This window comes from Delphinus delphis, chromosome 3 (assembly GCF_949987515.2).
Source record: "Delphinus delphis chromosome 3, mDelDel1.2, whole genome shotgun sequence".
In the NCBI taxonomy this organism is placed as follows: domain Eukaryota; kingdom Metazoa; phylum Chordata; class Mammalia; order Artiodactyla; family Delphinidae; genus Delphinus; species Delphinus delphis.
In genome coordinates, this window is record NC_082685.1 from 114,431,341 (window position 1) to 114,455,403 (window position 24,063).

The 24,063-nt window shown below is 36.7% G+C and overlaps 1 protein-coding gene across 6 annotated transcripts in view; it reads left to right on the forward strand.

The window, feature by feature from the left end:
• Positions 1–24,063, forward strand: part of FAM169A (family with sequence similarity 169 member A) — a 65,694-nt gene that overhangs the window by 6,035 nt on the left and 35,596 nt on the right. For 5 of the 6 annotated variants that reach the window (XM_060009303.1, XM_060009306.1, XM_060009307.1 and 2 more), the window contains exons 2-5: positions 12,903–13,037; positions 14,097–14,196; positions 14,509–14,594; positions 16,703–16,874. In XM_060009303.1, coding sequence (XP_059865286.1) covers positions 12,906–13,037; positions 14,097–14,196; positions 14,509–14,594; positions 16,703–16,874 — 490 coding nt within the window. In that variant the 5' untranslated portion in view covers positions 12,903–12,905. Of the gene's footprint in view, positions 1–12,902; positions 13,038–14,096; positions 14,197–14,508; positions 14,595–16,702; positions 16,875–24,063 lie in introns of those variants that run through there. The other variant, XM_060009308.1, reaches the window with a different exon arrangement.

Sequence of the window (24,063 nt, forward strand, 5' to 3'; positions counted from 1 at the left end):
ATTTCTACCTATTAATCCATCCTACACACAGCTGCTAGATAAACTGTCTTCAAGCATAGCCTTGGATGTCTCTTTTCTGCTCAGGATCTTTAAATTGCCTCCTTCTGTGTGCCAAATAAAGTCCAAACTCTTTAGTCTGGTATTCTTGGCCTGTTACGTTCTATCAATTTATTTTCCTAGTGTACCTACCACTACTACTTTTTATATACCTTAACTCTGTTGGTGAATCCAACTACTTGCCATTCTCAGCACGCTTTCTGGCTTCCATTTAGCATTCCCATCTTCTTAGAGGGTCTTCCTTTCTTCTTTTTTTAAATTAATTTTTATTGGAGTATAGTTGCTTTACTAGAGGGTCTTCACTTCTATCTTTGCCTGTTGAGAGACTATCTATTGCTCTTCCTTTAGCAGCAGAACTTCACGTGTTTCATCTTTGGCAGCTCTTGCTCCTAGCACCAGTGTGTGGTTTATTTATACAAACCTTTGTTCAGTCATTCATTTATGTAGTAAATATGTGTTGAAGCCAGAGAGGAAGGCTACTACTATCTCTTTTTTTCCCTGGGACTGCTGCCAGTGAAAGGTAAGGAAACGATTTCACTTGACCTGGGTAAGCATACACACCTGAGTTTGCACGAGGATTGCAAGAGAAGGTGTATGGGGCCATGAGTCTTACGTGCAGAGTTGGAGAAGCCTGGAACGTAGAGCGGAGTGGTTAGCCTGTGGGTTGGAGGCTGCTGGTTTTCCAAGTTGGGGTGATACTCTGCAGATAGCAGCAGCCCTTGGTTACATTTATTTGTTGTGCAGTGAAAATACTAGGGGATGGGGTGGGGTGGTTTTGGTGGTGCTGATTGTGACTCAGCAGAATATTTCATAAATCATATGCCAAAATTAAGCACCAAGTTTTGTTTTGTTTTTGCTTTTTGTTCTGAGTATTTCCTTTAAAATGAAAATATCCAGGGCTTCCCTGGTGGCACAGTGGTTGAGAGTCCGCCTGCCGATGCAGGGGACACAGGTTTGTGCCCCAGTCCTGGAGGATCCCACATGCTGTGGAGCGGCTGGGCCCGTGAGCCATGGCCGCTGAGCCTGCGCGTCCGGAGCCTGTGCTCCGCAACGGGAGAGGCAGCAACAGTGAGAGGCCCGCGTACCGCAAAAAAAAAAAAAAGAAAATATCCATCTTCGTGGTTCTAAATGAGACAAACCTGTGATATTTTATGTTAAAGATATCTACAACAATATGCATGTTGTTTGGACTCCTGTTTTTAAAAATTGCCTGTGTCCTTGAGGTTTTCTACCAAACCCCTGTTAACTTTAAGCACTATTAAATCAGACCTGTTCCATGGTAAAGAAACCAGGTTAAAAAAAAAAATAGATTGTCTAATGTTGAAATGAAGGACAAAACTTTATGGTGTATTCATTTCAGTAGTTCTTATTTTGCCCTTCCTGATGTTTGTAGACCACCGCTCCTGTGAGATAAACAGTGTTCGGTAAGCTGGGTCATGAAGGGCTATAGTAGCTGACATGTTCTAGAGGCACGTGTATTCTGTAGTACTATATGTAGTCAGTCAAGTGGAAGCTTCAGTTATAAGCACATTTTAAAAAAATTTTGTATAACTTAAAAAAATTTTTTTAACATCTTTATTGGAGTATAATTGCTTTACAATGGTGTGTTAGTTTCTGCGTTATAACAAAGTGAATCAGCTATACATATATCCCCATATCTCCTCCCTCTTGCATCTCCCTCCCACCCTCCCTATCCCACCCCTCTGGGTGGTCACAAAGCACCGAGCTGATCTCCCTATGCTATGCGGCTGCTTCCCACTAGCTATCGATATTTTACATTTGGTAGTGTATATATGTCCACGCCACTCTCTCACTTTGTCCCAACTTACCCTTCCCCCTCCCCGTGTCCTCAAGTCCATTCTCTACGTCTGCGTCTTTATTCCTGTCCTGCCCCTCGGTTCTTCAGAACCTTTTTTTTTTTTAGATTCCATATTATGTGTTAGCATACAGTATTTATTTTTCTCTTTCTGACTTCATTCTGTATGACAGTCTCTAGGTCCATCCACCTCACTACAAATGACTCAATTTTGTTTCTTTTTATGGCTGAGTAATATTCCATTGTATATATGTGCCCCATCTTTTTATCCATTCATAAGTCGATGGACACTTAGGTTGCTTCCATGTCCTGGTTATTGTAGAGCCGCAGTGAACATTGTGGTACATGACCCTTTTTGAATTATGATTTTCTCAGGGTATATGCCCAGTAGTGGAAATATCACCTATTAATTTATTGTTAGGCTTTTGCATATGTATCTGAGGAGTGTAAGTAGCTCTCTATATCTTGCTGCAAGTGTATATGTAGTTAGAAAAGGATTTAGCATCCATTCCTGGGTGTGGTCATTTAGTATTTGTGTTCTGACTCATTTTGCTTAGGAGTCTCATTTCAGCCCTATGAGCCCTGTTTTGCCTCCCCAAGGGAGAACCCCCATATCAAATTCTGTCTCCCTTGGAGGTAGGATGCAGGCATGTAACCTAAATTTTGTCAATCGGATGCATCCAAGAGAGACTGCACTACAAAAACGATTGAGGAAGAGGCTCTATATGGAATCTCCTTTCTTCCCCGCATGTCTCTTCCCTTGGGTCCCTCCTTCCTCCTTCATCAAGAATAACTACTGTTAACAATAACAATATAATGTATGCCCTTCCACATCATCTTCTGTATAAACATGCAAGTATATACCAATATTTTTCATAAATTAAGTTTTAAAAGTACATGCAATAGGCTTTTTAAAAAGAAATTAAGAGTTGAGCATTTTTGGTGTTTGTCCTGTTTTATGAATTGGCCATGCCACTTGCTTGTTTATTTGCATCTTAGTTTAAAAACCATTGTATTTGTATTAAGCAACCTAACTCTTGTGGGTCATATTGGTTATATAACGTTTGCCTCTGAATTTTTTGTTTTTAGATGTAAAAATTTTACTATGTATTCAAAGTTATTAGTTTTACCCTTGCAATTTATTCCTTCCTCAGAGTTTCTTTTTCTCTATCTGTTCAAGTAATATGCCTGTGGTCACACAGCTAGTAATCCTGGCAGTTTGGCTCAAGAACACACTCCCTTAGCTAGTATTCTACATATTCCACCTTTCACGTGTACAAAATTCTATGACATATGACTGGATTTTGCTTTTGTAAGCCCTGAAACATACCAGGTACCCAGTACCTTCATCTTTAAATGTTTTCTTAGATCTAGGACCATTTTTCTGGATATGGAGAGGAATTAAACCTTTAGAAAGAAAACTGTTAAGATTTCTCTTGATATGTATAAGCAATCTTATACCATCTTAGGGTCCTAAGGCGCTGTGCTTTCAGACATAGCGTGGTAACTAAAAGGATAGGCCTCACAGCTAGACTGCCTGGGTTCAGATTCTAGCTTTGCCACTTACTATAGTGTGCCTTGAATAAGTTACTCTGCTGCTATGTGTTTTAATTTCCTCATCTGACAAATGAGATAAATTATCCACTTCATGGGTTTGGGATAAAAACTCTATCAGGGATACATGTGAAATGTTTCAAATAGAACCAGGTGTGTAGTCCACTGTTGGCTCAGTGATGATTATTTCAAAAGATGATTTTGTTTTCTACTTGAAATAAAAAGAGGTAACAGGTATGAACCGCATTTAACTTCCTGCCCCATTACCCATAAACTTATAGGTAGTCTTTACCTATATGTAATCAAATCTTTTTCCTCTCTCAGAAGATAGAAAAGGATTTCTGAGTAGTGTTGAGCCCACTTGAGAGTTGATAGTTGTAGCAGTCTGTTCAGTGCTTTCATTTTTGTCATACTTAAAAACTCAGCTCTAAGAGCAAAGAAGGATTAACCTAGGAACTAGGGCCTTGTGTGGGTAGGAGGGATAGAAGGATAAAAGGTGAGTAGGAGAGAGTTCAGTTGAGCTGATGTAGTACATGGGTTAGGTTCGTTAGGGAAGGTTATGATGTTAGAAAGAGACAAGGGAAGAATCAAGAGGAGAATCATAATAAGGTCCAGAAACAGGCCTTTTGTGTAAAAGGTTGAGAGCTTTGCGGATTATGTTGCTGGGACACCTAAGCTATTTTCGGTGTTGGGGGAACAATGAGGAGAGAGAGGTAGGATCATGCCTTGGATTGGTTGAGATAATTGTTTTTTCTCTAAGAACTCTTTCAGCTCTAAAATTTCCGTAATTTTTTGGATCTTCTCCTCCTCCTAAAGCCCCCAGATAATAGCAATAATCTATAAGAGTCTTGAAATTATTTAGGAACTAAAGTTAAAAAATATATTTCCCTGTTTTAAGAGTATAGTTGATATCCAGTAATTAACCTTAAATAGGGGAAAAAAATCACAATAATAGGAGTACGGTTTTTAACTCTTATATTTTCTTTCTTGTTAAGAGCATTCATTCTTGCAAATAGATAATTTTTCAGGAGAAAAGGATGAAATTATTAAAAGATGGGTGTAAAATAGGTGGTGGGCATCTTAGAGTTCTTACGTAAGAGGTGTGAGCATTAATTTTTTTTTTACAGGTTATCTAGGATTAATGAGCATGCCATTTGCTTAATTTATAAATTAGTTTGGACACTTTTTACACTTCATTGTCCATTCTGCGTAAACTTTTTGATGAGTTAGTTCGCTTAAGGCGACATTAAGCTTTCTCATTCATGTAGAATCTAGTTAGGCCTTTTGGTTCATCTCATGGGCAGAGCATAAAGTACTTGACAGAATTTGATCTGACAGCTTTACAGTTACGTAACATAGAACAGAAGCTTAAAAACAACAAAAAAGAGAGAGAAGTGACTGATTTTTTTCACAGCAACTTATATTTCTCTCCAGAACCTTATTACCCTTCTCTTGCCTCCCTGAACTAGCGGAACCAGCTTAAGGCTAGTAGTTTACACAGTCTTAAGTAACCGCTATTTTTTTAAATAAACTGTTAAAAACATTTAGAGGTGAAAGGTCCTTAGGATTATCCTGTCCAGTTGCATCACATTACCAATGAGAATACAGAAGCCTAAAGATGGTGAGTAACTCGCCTAGGATCACAGAGCTGGTTAGCACAGCTGACCCGGGAATCAAGGTCACAGGATTCCAATGCGAGTACTTTTTCTGGTGTAATATGTGAATAGAATATTTAATAAAAGGTAATTATTGTGATATTTGCAAAAGGAAATTTCTTATAACCATGACAAAGACTATGATATTTGATTTTGCATATTGAGTACAAATAATTATATTGGAATATATGTTTGATTGTCTGGATTCGTATTCTTCTAGCTCCATTAGTGGTATGACGTTGATCAAATCTTAATCTCTAAAGCTCCATTTCTTTATAGAATGGGGCTGATAGAAGTGCCTCATTACGTATTACATGCCACAGTCCCTTTAAAGTCTGGTGTGTGGTCATTTCTCAGTAAATGTTACCTGCTATTACCGATTTATAATAACTGCTAGTTCTTTCATCTTCTTTAAATATTAATTGGTGATTGTTTAGCCAATACAATTTAGCCTGAGAATGACCAATAATAAACGTAACAGATTTAAGGACAGATTTGAAAACACAAAAGTATTTTAGAAGAGGTGTGTGTCTGGGCTTTTGGAATTGGGGAAACATTTTCTAATTTTTTCATATTAAAAACTGATGCTGTTGTTGTTTTTTGTTTTTTTTTTGCGGTACGCGGGCCTCTCACTGTTGTGGCCTCTCCCGTTGCGGAGCACAGCCTCCGGACGCGCAGGCTCAGCAGCTATGGCTCACGGGCCCAGCCGCTCTGCGGCATGTGGGATCTTCCTGGATCGGGGCACGAACCCGTGTCCCCTGCATCGGCAGGTGGACTCTCAACCACTGCGCCACCAGGGAAGCCCTGTAGTTGTTTTAAAACTATATTCAGAAATCACAACTTTAAAAAATAATAAATTTATTTATTTTATTTACTTATTTTTGGCTGCATTGGGTCTTTGCTGCTGCACACGGGCTCTCTCTAGTTGTGGTGAGCAGGGGCTACTCTTCATTGCGGTGTGCGGGCTTCTCATTGTGCTGACTTCTCTTGTTGCGGAGCACGGGCTCTAGGTGCGCGGGCTCAGTAGTTGTGGCTCGCAGGCTCTAGAGCGCAGGCTCAGTAGTAGTGGCGCACAGGCTTTGTTGCTCCGCGGCATGTGGGATCTTCCCGGACCGGGGCTTGAACCTGTGTCCCCTGCATTGGCAGGTGAATTCTTAACCACTGCGCCACCAGGGAAACCCCAGAAATCACAACTTTTAAGTTTGTTGGGAGATGCCCTGGAGGTGAGATGAGAGAGAAAAGAGTGAAATAATTCCTTCTATAGTGAAGAAGAAATACATTCATTTTAAACTAGCTTTGCTGCCACAAAAATGATGGATTTAAGGATTTGTTTAGTTATGTTTCCAAATCTCAAAACAAAGATTAAAAAAAAGTCCTTTAGATCAACAATATTAAAATCAAGTCAGATGTATCTGGAAATTGCCAGATTTCTAGTGCTCCAAGTCTAAAGTTTTTCACTATAAAACGTGCTCTTAAAGGGCCTTGAATGTGATGCAGTACCCAGTATTTAACTCTGTAGGATGGGCTGGATCTCAGGTTTGCCACCCGCTCTCCATGTGACTTTGGGGAAATGATTAACCTCTCCAAGGTGGTTTACTTTTCTATAAAATAAGAATATTAGTCGGGTCCACCACATATCTTTGCTACAAGGCTTGAATGAGAGTGAATGGCATTCTTTTAGCACAGTTCTGACACATTCTGGCACTTAATAAAAGTTAGTTGTTAAAAATCACAACCTCTAATTAAGTGAAGTTTCTTCCCTCCAGTAACGCTCTTTATGTAAATTTCAGAGTATTTAAATGATTGGATTTCAGGAAAATAGGATTGTTTCATTTTGTGTTTGTATATATAATTTTTTAAATTAATTAATTAATTTATTTTTGTATGTGTTGGGTCTTCATTTCTGTGCGAGGGTTTTCTTCAGTTGCGGTGAGCGGGGGCCACTCCTCATCGCGGTGCGCGGGCCTCTCACTGTGGCGGCCTCTCCCGTTGTGGAGCACAGGCTCCAGACGCACAGGCTCAGCAGTTGTGGCTCACGGGCTTAGTTGCTCCGCGGCATGTGGGATCCTCCCAGACCAGGGCTCGAACCCGCGTCCCCTGTATTGGCAGGCAGACTCCCAACCACTGCGCCACTAGGGAAGCCCTATATAATCTTTAATAATAAAAATTAGCCCAGAAGAGATTATTTTTCTTTTTAAAAACCTCAATCTAAAAAGGTTTAAGAATGAAGGATAATGACTTTCTCTTTTTACACTTGAGTTTAGTCATGTTATACTTGCCTTTGATCTGTAGTAGTGTCTTCTTTTTTAATTTTTATTATTTATTTATTTTTATTTTTGGCTGCGATGGGTCTTTGTTGTTGCGTGCGGGCTTTCTCTTGTGGCGAGTGGGGGCTACTCTTCCTTGTGATGTGTGGGCTTCTCACTGCTGTGGATTCTCTTGTTGCGGAGCATGGGCTCTAGGTGCGCGGGCTTCAGTAGTTGTGGCACGTGGGCTCAGCAGTTGTGGCTCGCAGGCTCTAGAGCACAGGCTCAGTAGTTGTGGCGCATGGGCTTAGTTGCTCTGCGGCATGTGGGATCTTCCTGGACCAGGACTCAAACTCATGTCCCCTGCATTGGCAGGCAGATTCTTAACCACTGTGCCACCAGGGAAGTCCCTAAGAAAGTTAATTTAGTAATAGATTAAAAAAACCAATCCCCGATAAACTTGCTATTCTGCCAGTCTCTTCCTTGTGGGTCCATTTTGTCTAGAATACTGTATTATTTTTATGGGATTGTAATTAACTATGCTTTTGTAGACCAAGTTTTTGGCAGCAATCTTCAAATATTAATTTACATTTTATCCTTTAAATCATGATTACTCTTAGCAAGTGAAAATTTTAAATGTTTCATTCATACCTTGTTTTGGTAGCTAATATTCTAGAGTCTTTTGAGTTGGTTTAAGAGGAATACTTTTTTGGGGGGATGGGCCACGGCATGCAAGATCTTAGTCCCCTGCCCCCCCCCACCAGGGATTGAACCTGCGCCTCCTGCAGTGGTAGCCCACTGGACTGCCAGGGAAGTCCCAGGAATGCTTTTATATTAATACTTTTTGAGCTTCTATAGTATATTAAATGTTTTTGAATGTTTTACTTGGATACAAAGCTGGGAGCTTGTCTACAAAAGAGCAAAAACAGTTACTAACATTCTTTTAACTAGCATCCTCATTATGCTTCTTTCACCCACTATTGACCATTTGTTTCATGTTTTTAGTTTTGTCTAAATCTTAATCTTCACTACAATTGTTAGATCTGACTATAGAACATAATCTTGTATTTCCTTAGTTTGCTTTTGCATATTGACTTTGATAGAGTTATAAAGATTTGCCACACTAACAAATAAGCGTCCTTCAATGCAGAGCTACTGTGTTATTTTATGATCCTTTTCTAAGTATAACATCTTTTTAGATAAGCTCCTGATGGTTCTCTCTTGAAATTCAGTCTTTTTTCCTCCTTTTTGTAAGTTGGCTGGAAGTTCTGTGGTATTGCTTTCATAAATGGTTCACAGATTTTTCTTGCTTTCTCCTTTTATTTAGACATTTACATTTACTAACAGATGGGCTGAATTTATGTGTTCTATTTCTAGGTTTTGATTTTTAAAAATTAAAAAATCAATGTAATTAAAAAATACATATTTGTATGTAGATAAATTTATATATACAAATCAGGGCCCCAATCATATGTATATCAAGTTTTAAAGTTCTTAGCACCAAGATTTCAGATTACGGTAAAAAAGTAACTTCCTCTCATTATCATATCTTCGAAATTCATGAAAATATGTTTAACTATGTATAACTGTTACAATATATGTTTGTCCTGTCTTTTTTGTGTTTATCTCATATTTCCATTAGATTTTCAGTTTCTTGTCTACTAATACTTTTGTTGTGTTAAAATAGATTTGATGAAGGTCACCTTCGAGAAAAGTAACTTTTATTTTTTCAATTTATTTTCTCCTGCCTTTCCATTTATACATTTTTTTAAAAATTAAAATTGAGGTTTTTGACAGATATAGCTGTTCGGCTCTGCAATTTTTATTGTGGGTAAATACAAAGCAGGTAACTTTTAAGACAAGATAATCTTTACCAGCTTTATTTGTACCTCCTTTAAGAACTAGTAGATCAGTAGTTGACATAGCTCATAAGTTGTTTTTTTTTTTTAACTTTTTCTCATGGAAATTTTCAAGAATACACAAATCAGGATGCTCTCCACAATGCATTTGATCAGTATGTCTCTTAAGTTTCTTTTAATTTACATTAGTTTCCACTTTTTTCTTTAAACTCTATTCTGTATATATATTGAAGAAACTAGTTATTCTACATTTGGCCGGCCGCATACTTTAAACATCGTTTCACGTTTGTCTAATAGGTAGATTTGGATCCAATTTTCTTGTTGCATTACATCAAACTACATACGATAACTGCTTGTCTTACTTTTAGTAAGATTGATAAGTCTGGGTATGCAGGCCTATCACAGAGGAGTGCATTTTAAAAAAACATAAATCAACAACGCATTATTAAATATTTTATACCTTGGGAAAAAAACAGAAGTGAGTGCATATATTTACTGAAATATTCCTGCAGCAATGCTCATGGCAGCCCAAATGCCCATCAGCGGTAGATTGGTAAATAAACTGTATATGTGTATTGTGGAATACTACATAGCAATAAAAGGGAACAAATTAAATGATAGATGCAGCACTGCTTGTGTTTCTCACAGAAGTAATGTTGAGTGAAAAGAGTTGATGCAATAGAGAGCATATTATATGATTTCAGATATAAGAAGTTAAAAATGGGCAAAATTAATTTCTCATTTAAACATATTGTAAGGCCAGTGAAACAATGCTGCCTATTAAAAAGTGCTTCTTTCTCCCATTGATTGAAATAGCTCTGTAATCATATACGCAATTTCTATAGGCATTAGGGTATATTTATCTTGCTCCATTGGTCTGTCTGTTTATATGCCTGTATCGCATAGAAGTTTTATATATGCTTGTATCATAGAAGTTTTATAACGTGCTTTAATATCTTAGAGGGTTTGAACTTTTCTCCAATCATTGCTCTGCCTTTTTAGGATTTTTCTAGCTATTCTTATTTATTCTTTCAAATTCACTTTATAATCAACTTGTCTTGCTTCAGGAAACAATAATCCTGGAGATGTTTTCATTAGGATTGCATTAAATTAAGAGATTATCTTAGAGGAAACTGCTACCTTAATGATGCAGAATCTTCCTTTCCAAGAATGTGGTTTGTCTTCCCTGTTGTTCACTTTGCTTCCTTCAGGCATGCTGTTTTATAGTTTTTCTTATATGTTTTATATTGTTTATTGTTAAATTTAAGTCTATTTTTATCTTTGCCACTGTTAATGGGGTTGTCTTTTCTATTTTTACTTCATTTTTTTCTATTTATTATTTCTCCTTACTGATTATTATTATATATATGAGGGCTTGATTTCTGTATGTAATTTTATGTCCTACCATTTTACTACATTTTCTTATTGTTTGGAATAATTTTTCCATTGATTCTTTTGGGTTTTTCAATTAAATTTATTATTTGCGAATTGAGGTTGAGATAGTCTCCCCTCACCCCAAGCCATGCACATCCCCAATTGTTATACTTCTAATTGCTTTCTCTTGTCTAATTGCATTAGCAAGTACCTATCTAATGTTATTTATTAGTTAAGTCCTTATTTTTCTTGACTTTAGTGAAAAAGTCTTTAGAGTTTTTCCCATTAAGGTGCTGGCTTTTTTTTTTTTTTAACAGCTGTATACATGAGAGATACAGTTTACATACTGTAACATTTACCGATTACAGCTGTACAATTCCGTGGTTTTTTTTAGTAAATTTATAGGGTTGTGCAGCCATCACTACAATGTAGTTGTAAACATTTCTATCATTCTGAAAAGTTCCCTTGTGTCCTTTTACAATGACTTTTGTGTTGGGAGGTATATGAGGATATATTTGTTATGTATGTGTGTTTATATCCTATACCTTATAAATATTTATTTTTATAATTTAAGGAATTATTCATTTTTAAAAATTGAAGTATAGTGGATTTACAATATTAGTTTCAGGTGTACAACATAGTGATTCAATGTTTTTATAGATTATACGCCATTTAAAGTTATAAAATAATGGTTATATTTCCCTGTGCTGAACAATATATCCTTGTAAGCTTATTTTATACATAGTAGTTTGTACTTCTTAATCCCCTACCCTTGTCTTGCCCCTCTCTGTTTCTCTCTCCCCACTGGTAATGAACAGTTTGTTCTCTATATCTGTGAGTTTGTTTTGTTATGTTCATTTATTTGTTTTATTTTTTAGATTCCACATAAAAGTAATAACATACAGTGTTTGTCTGACTTCTTTCACTAAGCATAATACTTTCTAGGTCTATCCATGTTGTTCTTTTTCTTTTATTCTTTAAAAGAAAAAATTTCATTCTTTTTTAATGGCTGAGTAGTATTTCATTGTGTATATATTAACTCATCTTTATCCATTCATCTGTTGATGGACACTTAGTTTACTTCTGTATCTTAGCTATTGTAAATAGTGCTGCTATGAACAGTGGGGTTCATGAATCTTTTTGAATTACTGTTTTTGTTTTCTTTGGATATATGCCAGGAGTGGGATTGCTGGATCATATGTTACTCCTATTTTTATTTTTTAATTATTATTATTTTTGGCCGTGCTGCAAGGCGTGTGGGATCCTAGTTCCCCGATCAGGGATTGAACTCAGGCCCACGGCAGTGAAAGTGCCAAGTCCTAACCAGTGGACCACTAGGGAATTCCCTATTTTTTGTTTTTTTGAGAAACTTCCATATTGTTTTCCACATTGGCTGTACCAATTTACATTCCCACCAACAGTGTTCAAGGGTTCCCTTTTTTCCACACCCTCGCCAACATTTGTTATTTGTGGGGTTTTTTTGATGATAACCATTCTGACATGTGAGGTAATATCTCATTGTGGTTTTGACTTGCATTTCTCTGATGATTAACGATGTGGAAGCATCTTTTCATGTGCCTGTTGGCCATCTGTATGTCTTCTTTGGAAAAATGACTATTCAGGTCTTCCGCCCGTGTTTTAATTGGTTGTTTTTTTTGATATTGAGTTGTATGAGCTGTTTATATATTTTGGATATTAACCCCTTATCAGTCATATCATTTGCAAATGTTTTCTCCCATTCAGTAGGTTGTCTTTGAATTTTGTTGATGGTTTCCTTTGCAGTGAAAAAACTTCAGTTTAATAAGGTCCCATTTGTTTATTTTTGCTTTTGTTTCCTTTGCCCTAGTAGACAGATGCAAGAAAATATTTCTACGGTTTATGTCAAAGAGTATTCTATGTTTTCTTCTAGGACTTTTATGGTTTGCGGTCTTAAATTTAGGTCTTTAATCCATTTGGAGTTTATTTTTGTAAATGGTGTGAGAAAAATGTTCTAATTTCATTCTTTTACATGTAGTTGTTCGGTTTTCCCAGCACTCCTTATTGAAGAGGCTGTCTTTTGTCCATTGTATATTCTTATCTCCTTTGTCATAGACTAATTGACCGTAGGTGCATGTGCATTAATTCTTATTTCATTGCTTGTTTTTAATACAAGTGAGTGTTTAAGTTTTCTTTCTGACATACATTTAGATTAGCAGGCTTAAGTTGTAGTCTGTCTTGGCATAGTGAAAAAGAAGTCTCCTTACAATAAAATGCTGCGCTATTACAATAAAAAGTTTTTTCTCAGTACAGGAAGATAGCCTTTCATGTTCTGAAACATTTTGTCTCATGTTTTTTGTTAAAGAGGATGGCATTCCCTGTGGATATGCTGGATAATTGCAGTCATGAGGAAATGGAAAATTCTGCCGAAGATTACATGTCAGATCTCAGGTGTGGGGACCCTGAAAATCCTGAATGTTTTTCTCTTCTCAATATTACGGTAAGGCATCCTGCAGTGATTTATCGATCTTTTCAGTTGAGTTTATCCATGAAATCAGTATCCTTTTATTATCTTTTAAAGTGTTACCTAATCACTTTTAAAAATTTTATCAGAAGACTTTTCAGTAAACTGGATAAATATTGATTAGTTAGTACAGCAGCGTGATCAAGTTTTAAAAAGACTAACTTTACAGGCAGTTGCTTATTATTTGTACTGTGCCTTTAAAGTTATATGTAAGTAGTTTACTAGTTTTGCTAAGACTGATTACCATATTTGAGCTAACCCAATTAAGTCTACTTTAGATTTGGAAATCGTTATTTTAGAAATTTTTTTAATAAAAAATGTCAGCAAAACACTACATTACACATTTTTGTGTCACAAATCTTCCTTTTCCCAAAATATTAAAATAAAATTTCTAATTAGTAAACTGAGATATATTTTGATAGATCATTAGACATGAAATTATTAGAATTCTAGTGTGAATTTGATGATAGGCAAATCTCTAACCTCTTTAGGCCTCAGGTTTTTCTTCTGGAAGATGATGTTTATTCAAAGAATTCTTTAAAGTTTCTTCCAACATCAATATTTTGTAATTCTCTGAATGGCAATATTGTGTGTAAGTAGGGAATTAGCGTTGGATTAATGAAAGCAGAAAAAATTTAAAGTATTGCATATATCTTACTGGAAAAAGGAATTTACCCTAGTGGTTTTTACTAGAAAATGGAATTTTTTTCTCCCTCAGGTGGTCTAAATAACAGATGATAAAGTTTAACAACTTTATGGATCATATCATGCTTTTGTTTTTATTCATATGCGTAGCTAGAGCGCAATAATATTTATTGAAATAGACTTTCATTTTTTCGCCTAAGTTAATAAAATTCCTGCAAAAGCGAAGTCTATCTGATTTGCTCTTTTTTTTTAAGACTAGAAATGTCTCCTATGAAATGAAATTATATAATTAGCGTTAACGTACGTTTGACATTTTGATAGAAGCATGGTGTTTTTGTGTGATGTTTTCTTACCAACTCTTCACTAATCTTTAATAAATTGTCGTTTCAGATTCCTATTAGCCTGTCAAATGTAGGCTATGTACCTCTCTATGGTGGAGATCAGACCCAGAAAGTTCTTGCTCTTTTTGCACCTGAGGACTCACTCACAGGTCTCTGTTTTGTTTAATATTTGTAAATTGAGGAATTTTTTTCAAACAATTAGAAATTTATTGAAAGATAGCTACATGAAGGAATTTTTAAAAAGAAAACTTATTTCAAACTGTAAATTCAGGAAAATAAAATTCTCAGTTGCTTATAATTAAATGTTTAGTGAGTGAAATACAATAAAAATGGTATAAATGGGGCTGCCACATTGTATTGTAAACTATGGGTATATGTAAGGGTATCCTTGAAAACCTTACCGAATAGTAATATCGTGTACTTTAAGACTTAAATGTTAACAATCATTTATTTTCTTTTAGCTGTGGCACTTTACCTTGCTGATCAGTGGTGGGCTATTGATGATATTGTGAAAACATCTGTCCCTTCTAGAGAGGGACTTAAGCAGGTAACAAGATCCTGTAGTTTTAAAAGTGTTTAGGAGGCCATTTCACAATATGTTTCCCATAAACAGTGATAGTTTTTGAAGTTATTGAGCTTTTCTCCATTTTAGTATACCGGGTTATATTAAACCCTTAGAGTTCCATTGTTAACAGTGAAACTGGCACTTAGATTGGGCTTCCTTGATTTTATGTGAAAGTGTCTGAGAATTGGGGGAGGAAAAATGAGTACCTGTGGTTTAGTTAAGCTGTAGTTACCCATATCAACTTTAGTTTCTGATTTTTCTTTTTGGGTGGGAAAAAGCTTATCTCTGTGTGGTTGCTTAAGTTCTCTGTCTCTAGGAGAGACTGACCAGTAAACTTGCTTATCAGTAGGGCCATTTTGGGTGGTCTATTCAGTGTTCCAAACAGTGTAGTGGAAGGGAGGTCCTCAGCAGCATGCTGTAAAACTGGGTCCTTTATTCTGTCTTAGTCACCATTTTATCAGTTACTTAGAAGAAGACATAGTTGGCATACTTATCAATTCTGCATGCCACAGTGCTGGATGGGAGAACTAATCCATAAAGGCAGAATTAAGAAACAAAGAGAAAGATCTAACATGATGAAATTAAATTAGTGAGAAAGGTAAAGTAGTATCTGTGGGTTCAAAAATTTAACTCTACTGTATACCATGAAGACCATACTAAAACAGCAGCACATATGAAAAAGATTGGGCTTTAGTTAATTAGAAGTAAAATCAAAGAAAGCAAAAAAGCTAATAAAAACCTTAAGTTTATACAGAAAAGCCCCATTATCTTACCCATATCTTCGATGTTTATACCTGTAATATCTGCATGCCCAACATGAAGAGAAAGAAAAAAGGTTAGGGATCTGAAGCAATTTGAAGGGAGAAGACTGAAGTGGCAAGAGTACCCCAAATCATATTAGATTAGTCTTTTCCTCTGTTTAGCTTTGATAGGAAATTTAAGAGAATATCATGGCTGTCTTCAAATATTTGTAGACTATGTGATCCAGAATATCAAAGTATAGGCTTTGGGAAAGAGATTTCAGCTCAGTATCAGAAAGAATTTCATTCTGGTCAGAGCTGTTCAAGGAAGGTGTGGGATACCCTGTAAGCTGGAGAGCTTTGTCATTTCATGCGGTGTTCGGTATTGGAAATTCCTTACTGGGGAGGTTTTTGAGAGTAGTGTGTGTATGCCTAATGCTTTTTCTCTCCTCTCGCCTAATTAGAGGACATTCTTGTTTTTCTTTAAGGAGACTTGGGGTGGGGTAGGGGGGATAGATTTCATGGATAGACTCTTGTTTTTAGCAGTGACAGATGTCTATGGAGAAAACCCCACTGTTCAATGTCAGGCAATTGGTGAGGGTGTCCCTGTGACCGTGCAGACCTGCCTGTAGGAAGTGAGGTTGTTTCCATTCTGTGATTGCCCCAAGTTTTGTTTTCATCAGACTGCCCTGGTGCCCCTGTCATTGCCTATCTGGTCTGGCAGAGGGTTATGTGTGTATGTGTGTAGGGGGAGACAGGTATTCCTTATAGTTCGACAACAAAGACATGACTGTTAAATGACCATTTTACCTAGAAAAGATGAGAGAGATTCCTTTCCCAAGAGCATAATTATGGCTTTGCTCATCAAATGAGATAATCATTGTTTTTAAAGTCTTCAGGGCATAACACGAAGCTTTTTTCACTTTCTTTTCCTTCTTTCTTTTTTTTTTTTTTAATGTGTAGGCTGGAATGGGGGGAAAAGAAGCACTAGAAATGGTGGGGGGCAGCAGTTAGAGTGGGGGAGACCTGGGATCTGGGCAGCTGGAAGCAGAAAGAGCACTGACTGCTAACGTGGAGATGCTGGGGATTGGTATATTGGAAACCTGTTTTGCCTGTTTTAGAATTTTGCTGAGAGGCATTATTTCATGCATAATTTGTGTCCATAGAAATGAATTGTTATTGGTATGAATGACTGGTCTCATCTTTGTGATAATAAAATGGTTTACAAATCATTCTGAATGTATTCAAAGTGCCTTGAATGTCAGTACAAGGTATGGAAGCAGGGAGCAAGGTAAACTGCATCTCTGAGTTGATGCTAACTGTTGTGCCTGGTGTCTCATCTCTTTGTAGGTGAGAACTCTTGGGGAGAGAGTGGTTCTGTATGTTCTGAATCGAATTATTTATAGAAAGCAGGAAATGGAGAGAAATGAGATCCCATTCCTGTGTCATAGCAGTACTGATTATGCTAAGATTCTGTGGAAGAAAGGAGAGGCCATTGGGTTTTATTCAGTTAAGCCTACAGGTGAGTCTTTAAAAGTTATTTAAAATATATATTCTGTAAACCCACTTTTTGGACCCCAACTGTATCAATGTCCCTTTTAAATTAGTATCTAGAGTACGAATTGAGATGATTTTACTCAGTATTTCTTGGGAGTACTTTGATTCTATGTAAGTGAGGATTGGTTAGGAAAGTCTTTTGAAAAAAAAGTAAACATTTAACAGAGTGGAAAATGTCTCCACGTATGTGGACAGAGAGTTGTATGTTGAGCCTTGTCTTCTTTCCCTCTCGTTGCCTTCCCTTTATTTAAAGGTCTTTGTTTTACTTTGATTCCTGCTGCTATCACTATTGCTGGCTCGTTTTAAATCCCCTGTCTACCTGTGGACCAAATGCGTAGGCTTTTTCTTCTAGTGCAGCTGATTCAGCCTGATACAGTAAAGCAGCTAAAGCAAAGCACTTCAATACATTTAGAGAATCCAAACAGCTTTGAAATAGTCAATCTTGTAAAGTTTTTATTTCTGATCCTAAGACCCAACTATACCCTTTTCCTGAAAGACTAGTGCAGCTTCATCTTGCTTTACCTGTTTTCCTGTTCATTCAGTTCCCTAGAGCTACTGGAGCCAGAAAAATCAAACCTGCTTACTCCATGTACACATATACCCCACACCTTACAACCACTACACAACAAAGGCAGCCTTGTTCTGTACCTTGGCCAAAACACCTTTCACAGAGAGTACTCACATTATTTTTGTCTTTTTAATATTTCAATACTTGCCAAATTTAGCTCTTGTGGTCAGATGCAGTCTAAAGATAATACCAAATTTCCTGCTAATTTGAAGGACAGTTGTGACTAATACCTTAATAGTATAATTAGTACACATTTATGATGAGAACATCAGTCACGATGAGTAGGATGAGTACATATAGTCAGTAAAAGGAAGGTCACTTTTTCTCAATAAAAAAACTATGATCTATAGTTTTAAATGTTTTTGCTGTTTAGTAAATACTTTAACTCTCCCTTAGTATGCTATTTTATTCTTGTATAAATTTGAAGTAGAACCAATAATTTACGCAACTTCAGAAAGATATCATCATACAGAGGCAGAATAATAATGTTTGTTAAATGGAAGCTTAGTGCTGCATTGCATAAAAGGCATCACTTTATTGTTTTTAAAATGTTCTCATAAGTTTGAGGCTGGAATATGGTTTAATTACTTTATGCTTTATTTTATACAAGTAATTCCTATGGAATTGGAGGCTTTTTGCTGCTCACGCTGGCTGCAGCGGGGTTTCCTACTTGAAAGTAGCTCATAGACATGTGAAGTACATAAGAGTTTATGCTTTCTCTTTAGAGCATCTGTAGATGAAAGACATACAGTTAAGAAAGGACATAGCATTCCCCCTCAGTATTTCTGATCAGTATTTGATTCCAGGCATTGGCTCCTCTTTGCTTTCTGTGTTTTGGGGGCTCCTCCACTCCTTTGGGACCTGGCTTCTATTTTTACTTTTTCTGTTAGTCAGCTCAGTTTTATATGCTGGAGCTTCCAAGTACTACTTGTCTACCCCTTTTAGCACTTTCCATACTTCTCTACTAATTGCCTTACTTCCTTACTATTTATTTCAGTGTTTTCCTGCTTTAAGCTCTGGCTCTCATCTGCCAGAGAACAATGGCATTAGATGTGCTTATGCTAGCCTTTGGCTCAGTAACCATCTAATTCAGTCTGGCAGTGTTTTTTTCTACAAAGTAAACCCAAACATAAAATAATTCGAAAAAAATTGTCCAAAACAAATACTGAAACACTTTGTGATAGAAGTATTCCTAATGTACATATCAGGAAAAAACTGTACCAGAAGCAAAAAGATAAGATCTTTATTAAATACATTTGTAGTTGAATAAAAGCCTTATGATATCACTTATTATTTATGATTTTTTTTTTTTTTTTGCGGTACGCGGGCCTCTCACTGTTGTGGCCTCTCCCGTCGCGGAGCACAGGCTCCAGACGCGCAGGCTCAGCGGCCATGGCTCACGGGCCCAGCCGCTCCGCGGTATGTGGGATCTACCCGGACCAGGGCACAAACCCATGTCCCCTGCATCGGCAGGCGGACTCCCAACCACTGCGCCACCAGGGAAGCCCTATTTATGATTTTTAAAAATAAAATAGCAAATCAGTATATAGGGATATTAGTTGGAACATAAATATAGCCTTGATATATAAGAGGCTTTTTGTTTATATATATATATAAACAAATATATATATTTGTTTATGAGGTCAAATCCTATTATAGTATAATGAAATTCAAGAAAGTATATAAGTTTTTTTTTTGCCTGAAATAAAGAGATTACTATGAGGGATGTGTAGTTTGTTTGTTTCTTGGGTTAGGTAGATGTCAGATCATTAAAAATAGTTTTTAACAGTAGGTCATTGTGTAATATCTGGTACATAACTCTAAAGGGAACTTGCAGAATTGAGTAACATCACTATAATAAGATTTTCTGGTCCCTTCTATGGTTATTAAGCATTTTAATCTATAAAAATAAAAAATAGGAACAGGATTAATGCTGAACCTTGTCACATTCTGGTAGTAATATTTGTTCATGGACTCATAAACTGAAAAAAAAAGGTAAGCTCCATGTATTTCGTTGAGATGTATTTTCAATAAAACTTTATTTTTTGCTGAATAATTAGTTTTCCCAATGTATAATAGTTTTCCAAATGTATAATATACTTGTGTTTTGATCCATCATATACTAATATTAATTATAATGATAACTCAGAATTTCTTTTGAATTGATACTTAGAATCTTATGGTCACAAGAAACTTAAAAAATGTATATTTTTATATACAGATACGTTTTTGCAGAGAAGAATGATTAGATAATCAATATATAATCCAAGTATAAAAATATATTACATTAGGGTAATAGTCTGTAGTATAAATATAATAGAAATAGAAGGTCAGGGGTGGAGAAGGAACAATGTAAGCTTTTTGAGTGTTAAGAGTGGTTAGTTCAATAGTAAAGGAACAGGTTGTTCAATGGAGGATGACAGTTATCAAATCAAATTGATAATAGTTTTTAGGGTCCATTTGATGCATTTAAAAGAGTAGTGATATAGTGTTTTTCTTTAATCAATATTGTTTAATTGAAAAGGGAAACATAGTAAATTTACATAGCAAATCCTGGCAGACACCATGTTAACTAATAGATCATGGTTAACATCACCAGCAATGAGACACATCACCATCAGAGACCCCAATTTATGATGTAGTGAGAAGGACATAATGTCATTTCTGAGGTATTTTTGCCCAAAATGCATAACCTCAATTTTATCTTGAGAAAACATTAGACAAAGCCAAATTGAAGGTTATTTTACAAAATAACTGATCAGTAACCTCCAAAAGTATCAAGATCATGAAAGACAGGGAAAGGTGGAGGAATTATCAAAGATCAGAGTTGGGACATTAAACTAAATACCATATGGAATCTTTGATTGGATTCTGAAACAGAAAAATTAGTAGAAAAACTGGCAGAGTTTGAATAAGGCCTGTAGTTTAGCTAATAGTATTTTATTAATGTTGATTTTCTGGTTTTGATAATAGTACTCTGGCTATGTAAGATGTTAACATTAGGGGAATCTGGGTGAAGGGTATGTGGGAACTCTTTGTATATTTTTGCAACTTTTCTGTAAGTCTAAAGTTATTTTTATGATAAATAGTTGTTAAAAAGTTAATGTTATAAAGATGTTAGAAATTACATTCTTTGTAATTATTGAAACTTAAGATGGAAATTTTAAATGTTACCAAAATGTGTGAATACATGCCATCTATTTCAATATTATTTAATGGTTACATGAGCAAAAAAGTACTCTTTGAGGAATTTGACTGGGCCAAGAGAAAAAATATTCTAAAAATACCAGTATAAATGGTTCCCCTGGGAAAGGTTCCAGTCATTGTCAGCAATCCCCACCTCGCACACTGATCAACTTTTTAATGTCTCGTTCTTTTTTTAAAAAAATATTCATTTATTTATTTGGCTGAGTCAGGTCTTAGTTGCAGCACATGGGATCTTTGTTGCAGCACGTGGGATCTTTTGTTGTGGTGCACGGGCTTCTCTAGTTGCGGCATGCAGGCTCTCTCTAGTTGTGGCATGTGGGCTCAGTAGTTGCAGCACACAGGCTCTCTACTTGTGGTGTGTGGGCTCAGTAGTTGTGGCTTGCGGGCTCTCTAGTTGTGGTGCACGGGCTCAGCAGTTGTGGCGTGTGGGCTCTCTAGTTGTGGTGTGCATGCCCAGTAGTTGTGGTGCACGGGCTCAGTAGTTGCGGCACTTGGGCTGTCTAATATGGTGCACAGGCTTAGTAGTTGCAGCACATGGGCTCTCTAGTTGTGGTGCGTGGGCTCAGTAGTTGTGGTGTGCGGACTTAGTTGCCCTGTAGTATGTGGGATCTTAGTTCCCCAACTGGGGATCGAACCCGTATCGCCTGCATTGGAAGGCGGATTCTTAACCACTGGACCATCAGGGAAGTCTCTAATGTTTCATTCTTAACTATGAACAAATAGCTTAGTTAGGAAAAGTCACTGATACGAAAGATGGAGATCAAAACCAAAAAAGAATAAAAGCAATTTGGAAGAGACAGACAATGCAAAAACAAACAAAACAACTCAATATTTGTGGAACGTAAGAGTAGTTAGTACATTCATAATGGGAACAAGATATATTAAAAGAATATCCATAGAGCTCTTGGAAATTAAAAACTCAGTATAAGGGAGATAAAGTTGATGTTGATTAGAAAGGAGAACAATCATAACAACAATAAACCCTAAATGATGGAAAATAGGAAAGAAAAGATAAAATTAGAGGAGCAGTCTGCATAATAGATGTTTCAGAAGGAGAGAACAGAGAAACTGGAGGGGAAGAAATCACGAATGAAGTAGTTCAAGAAAAGTCTCAGAATTATAGCACATGTATTTCCAAGTTAAAAAGGCCCATTGAACATCCATCGCAATGAATGAATTAAAATAGGCCCACGCTGAGGTAGATTGTTGCAAAATTTCGGAACATCTGGGATAGAGAAAAGATTCTGTAATCCTCTACAGAGTGAGAGGGGGAATTTATACAAAGGATCAAGAATCATAATGATTAGACTTCTCAAAAGCAGCACTGCACTGAACACTAGAAGTGGAACAGTGCCTCTAAGATACTGGGAGGAAGTGATTTCCAATATAATTCTATGCCCAAATAATGAATGAAGTATGAGAGTGACAGAAGGAAATTTCTACATGGTTAATTTAAAAAATTTTTTTTTTAATTTTTTTTTTTTTTACCTCTCATGCATCATTTTCCAGGAAGCTAACAGAATTTATGCTCTACTAAAATAAGGAAGGAAGTCAGGAAAGAATGATACCAGATCAGGAAAATAAGGAGAGAAATATCCCCACATCACAGCTGTTTGATAGTTCTGAGGCTTCTCTGTCCAGATTGGTAGCCACTAGCTTTATGTGACTATTTAAATGAAAATTAATTAAAATGAAATAAAATTTAAAATTCAGTTTCTCAGCCATACTAGCCACTGTGTAAGTGTTCAGTAGCCACATGTGGCTAGTGGCTACCACATTGAACAGAGAGATATAGAACATTTCCATCAATGCAGAAAGTTCTTTTGGACAGCACTTTTCTAGAGATTGGCTAATCTAGATTGTAGTAAGTCAGAAAGCTCTGGGTCATTGATTCAAGAATATGGAATACCTGATGTGTTTGCATTTACCAACGTAAGTGTTACAGTTGCGGGACACTGGGGGGTAAGTTAGAGGTAAATACTAAATAAAGAGTGATAAACCATTATTAAGGCAAATCAAAAAGCAGTGCAGGAAAAAAAAAAAGCAGTGCAGGAAAAGGAAAACAATCATGATATACTACATGGCTCAGTTATCAAAAGTGTGTGTGTGTGTGTGTGTAATGTAAATGCTGAGAATTGACCTAGCCAAAATTATAAATTACTGTATTGGGGTAATAGGGCAGGGCATGTAGAGGAAGTATGGTGATGGTGTATTGGGAGTAGGGTATGTACATGTATATAGAAGCTAAATTCTCATCTTCCATACTGGGAAGCCAGTTGATTATGCCTAAAATGGAAAAGGCAAGAAGTAGTAAGTTACTTAGAGTTATGGGGGTTAATACCGAAAAAGACCAAAGTGTGCGTTTCTGCGGGATGGAAAGTGTGTTTGTATGTGTGGATCAGGGAGGCAGTCACAGGACGTTTTTTTTCCCAACAAATCTTAGAGGACTGTTGTACGCTAACAATGTACATGTAAAACTTTGATTAAAAGTAAGAAGTAAACATCAGAGAAGGAACTATTCCCAGAGTCTAATCAGTGTCTACCGCAAAACTAGATGAAGTTTATAAATCCGACACAGGGCCTATGATGATCACGTCCCCGTGTTAAAAGGGCTGTGCTAACTAGAAAACGGCTAAGGAAAAAAATCTCGTACAGGTATGAAAAATAAGAAAACCACTTGTTAATTCAGTGGAAGTTCTGTTAACTGTCCTATGTCAAAAAATACAAAAGATATAAATGTGTATAAATCAGATATCACATTTTAGTGTAGACAAGCTGAGAAAAAAACAAAATGGAGGCCACTATCATTAGGTGCTATTTTGGACTTTTTTTTTTTTTTTTTTTTTTTTTTTTTTGCGGTACACGGGCCCCTCACTGTTGGGGCCCCTCCCATTGCGGAGCACAGGCTCCGGACGCGCAGGCTCAGGGGCCATGGCTCAGGGGCCATGGCTCACGGGCCCAGCCGCTCCGCGGCATGTGGGATCCTCCCGGACCGGGGCACGAACCCGTGTCCCCTGCATTGGCAGGCGGACTCTCAACCACTTCACCACCAGGGAAGCCCTGGAAATATTATTTGGCCTCAACTGTGAATCACCCTGGTCCAGTTTGAAGACTCATGTTTTGGAAAAGCACAAGAACCATATGACAGAAGCAGAATCTAATCAACAACTACTTTAAAATCAGTTTTGTTGATTCACTTCTAAAGGGAATTATGATCAATACCAGGAGACATAGTTTTGGTTTTTGTAATTTCCATTTGAAATAATTTATAGTGGAAGCATTCTTTCCTCTCTTCATTTGCTAGTTAGCTTTCCTTATGACTTTCCAACTTTTTTACTGAGAGCTATAGCTATGATCTTACCTCCTCTTTTGGGCAGAT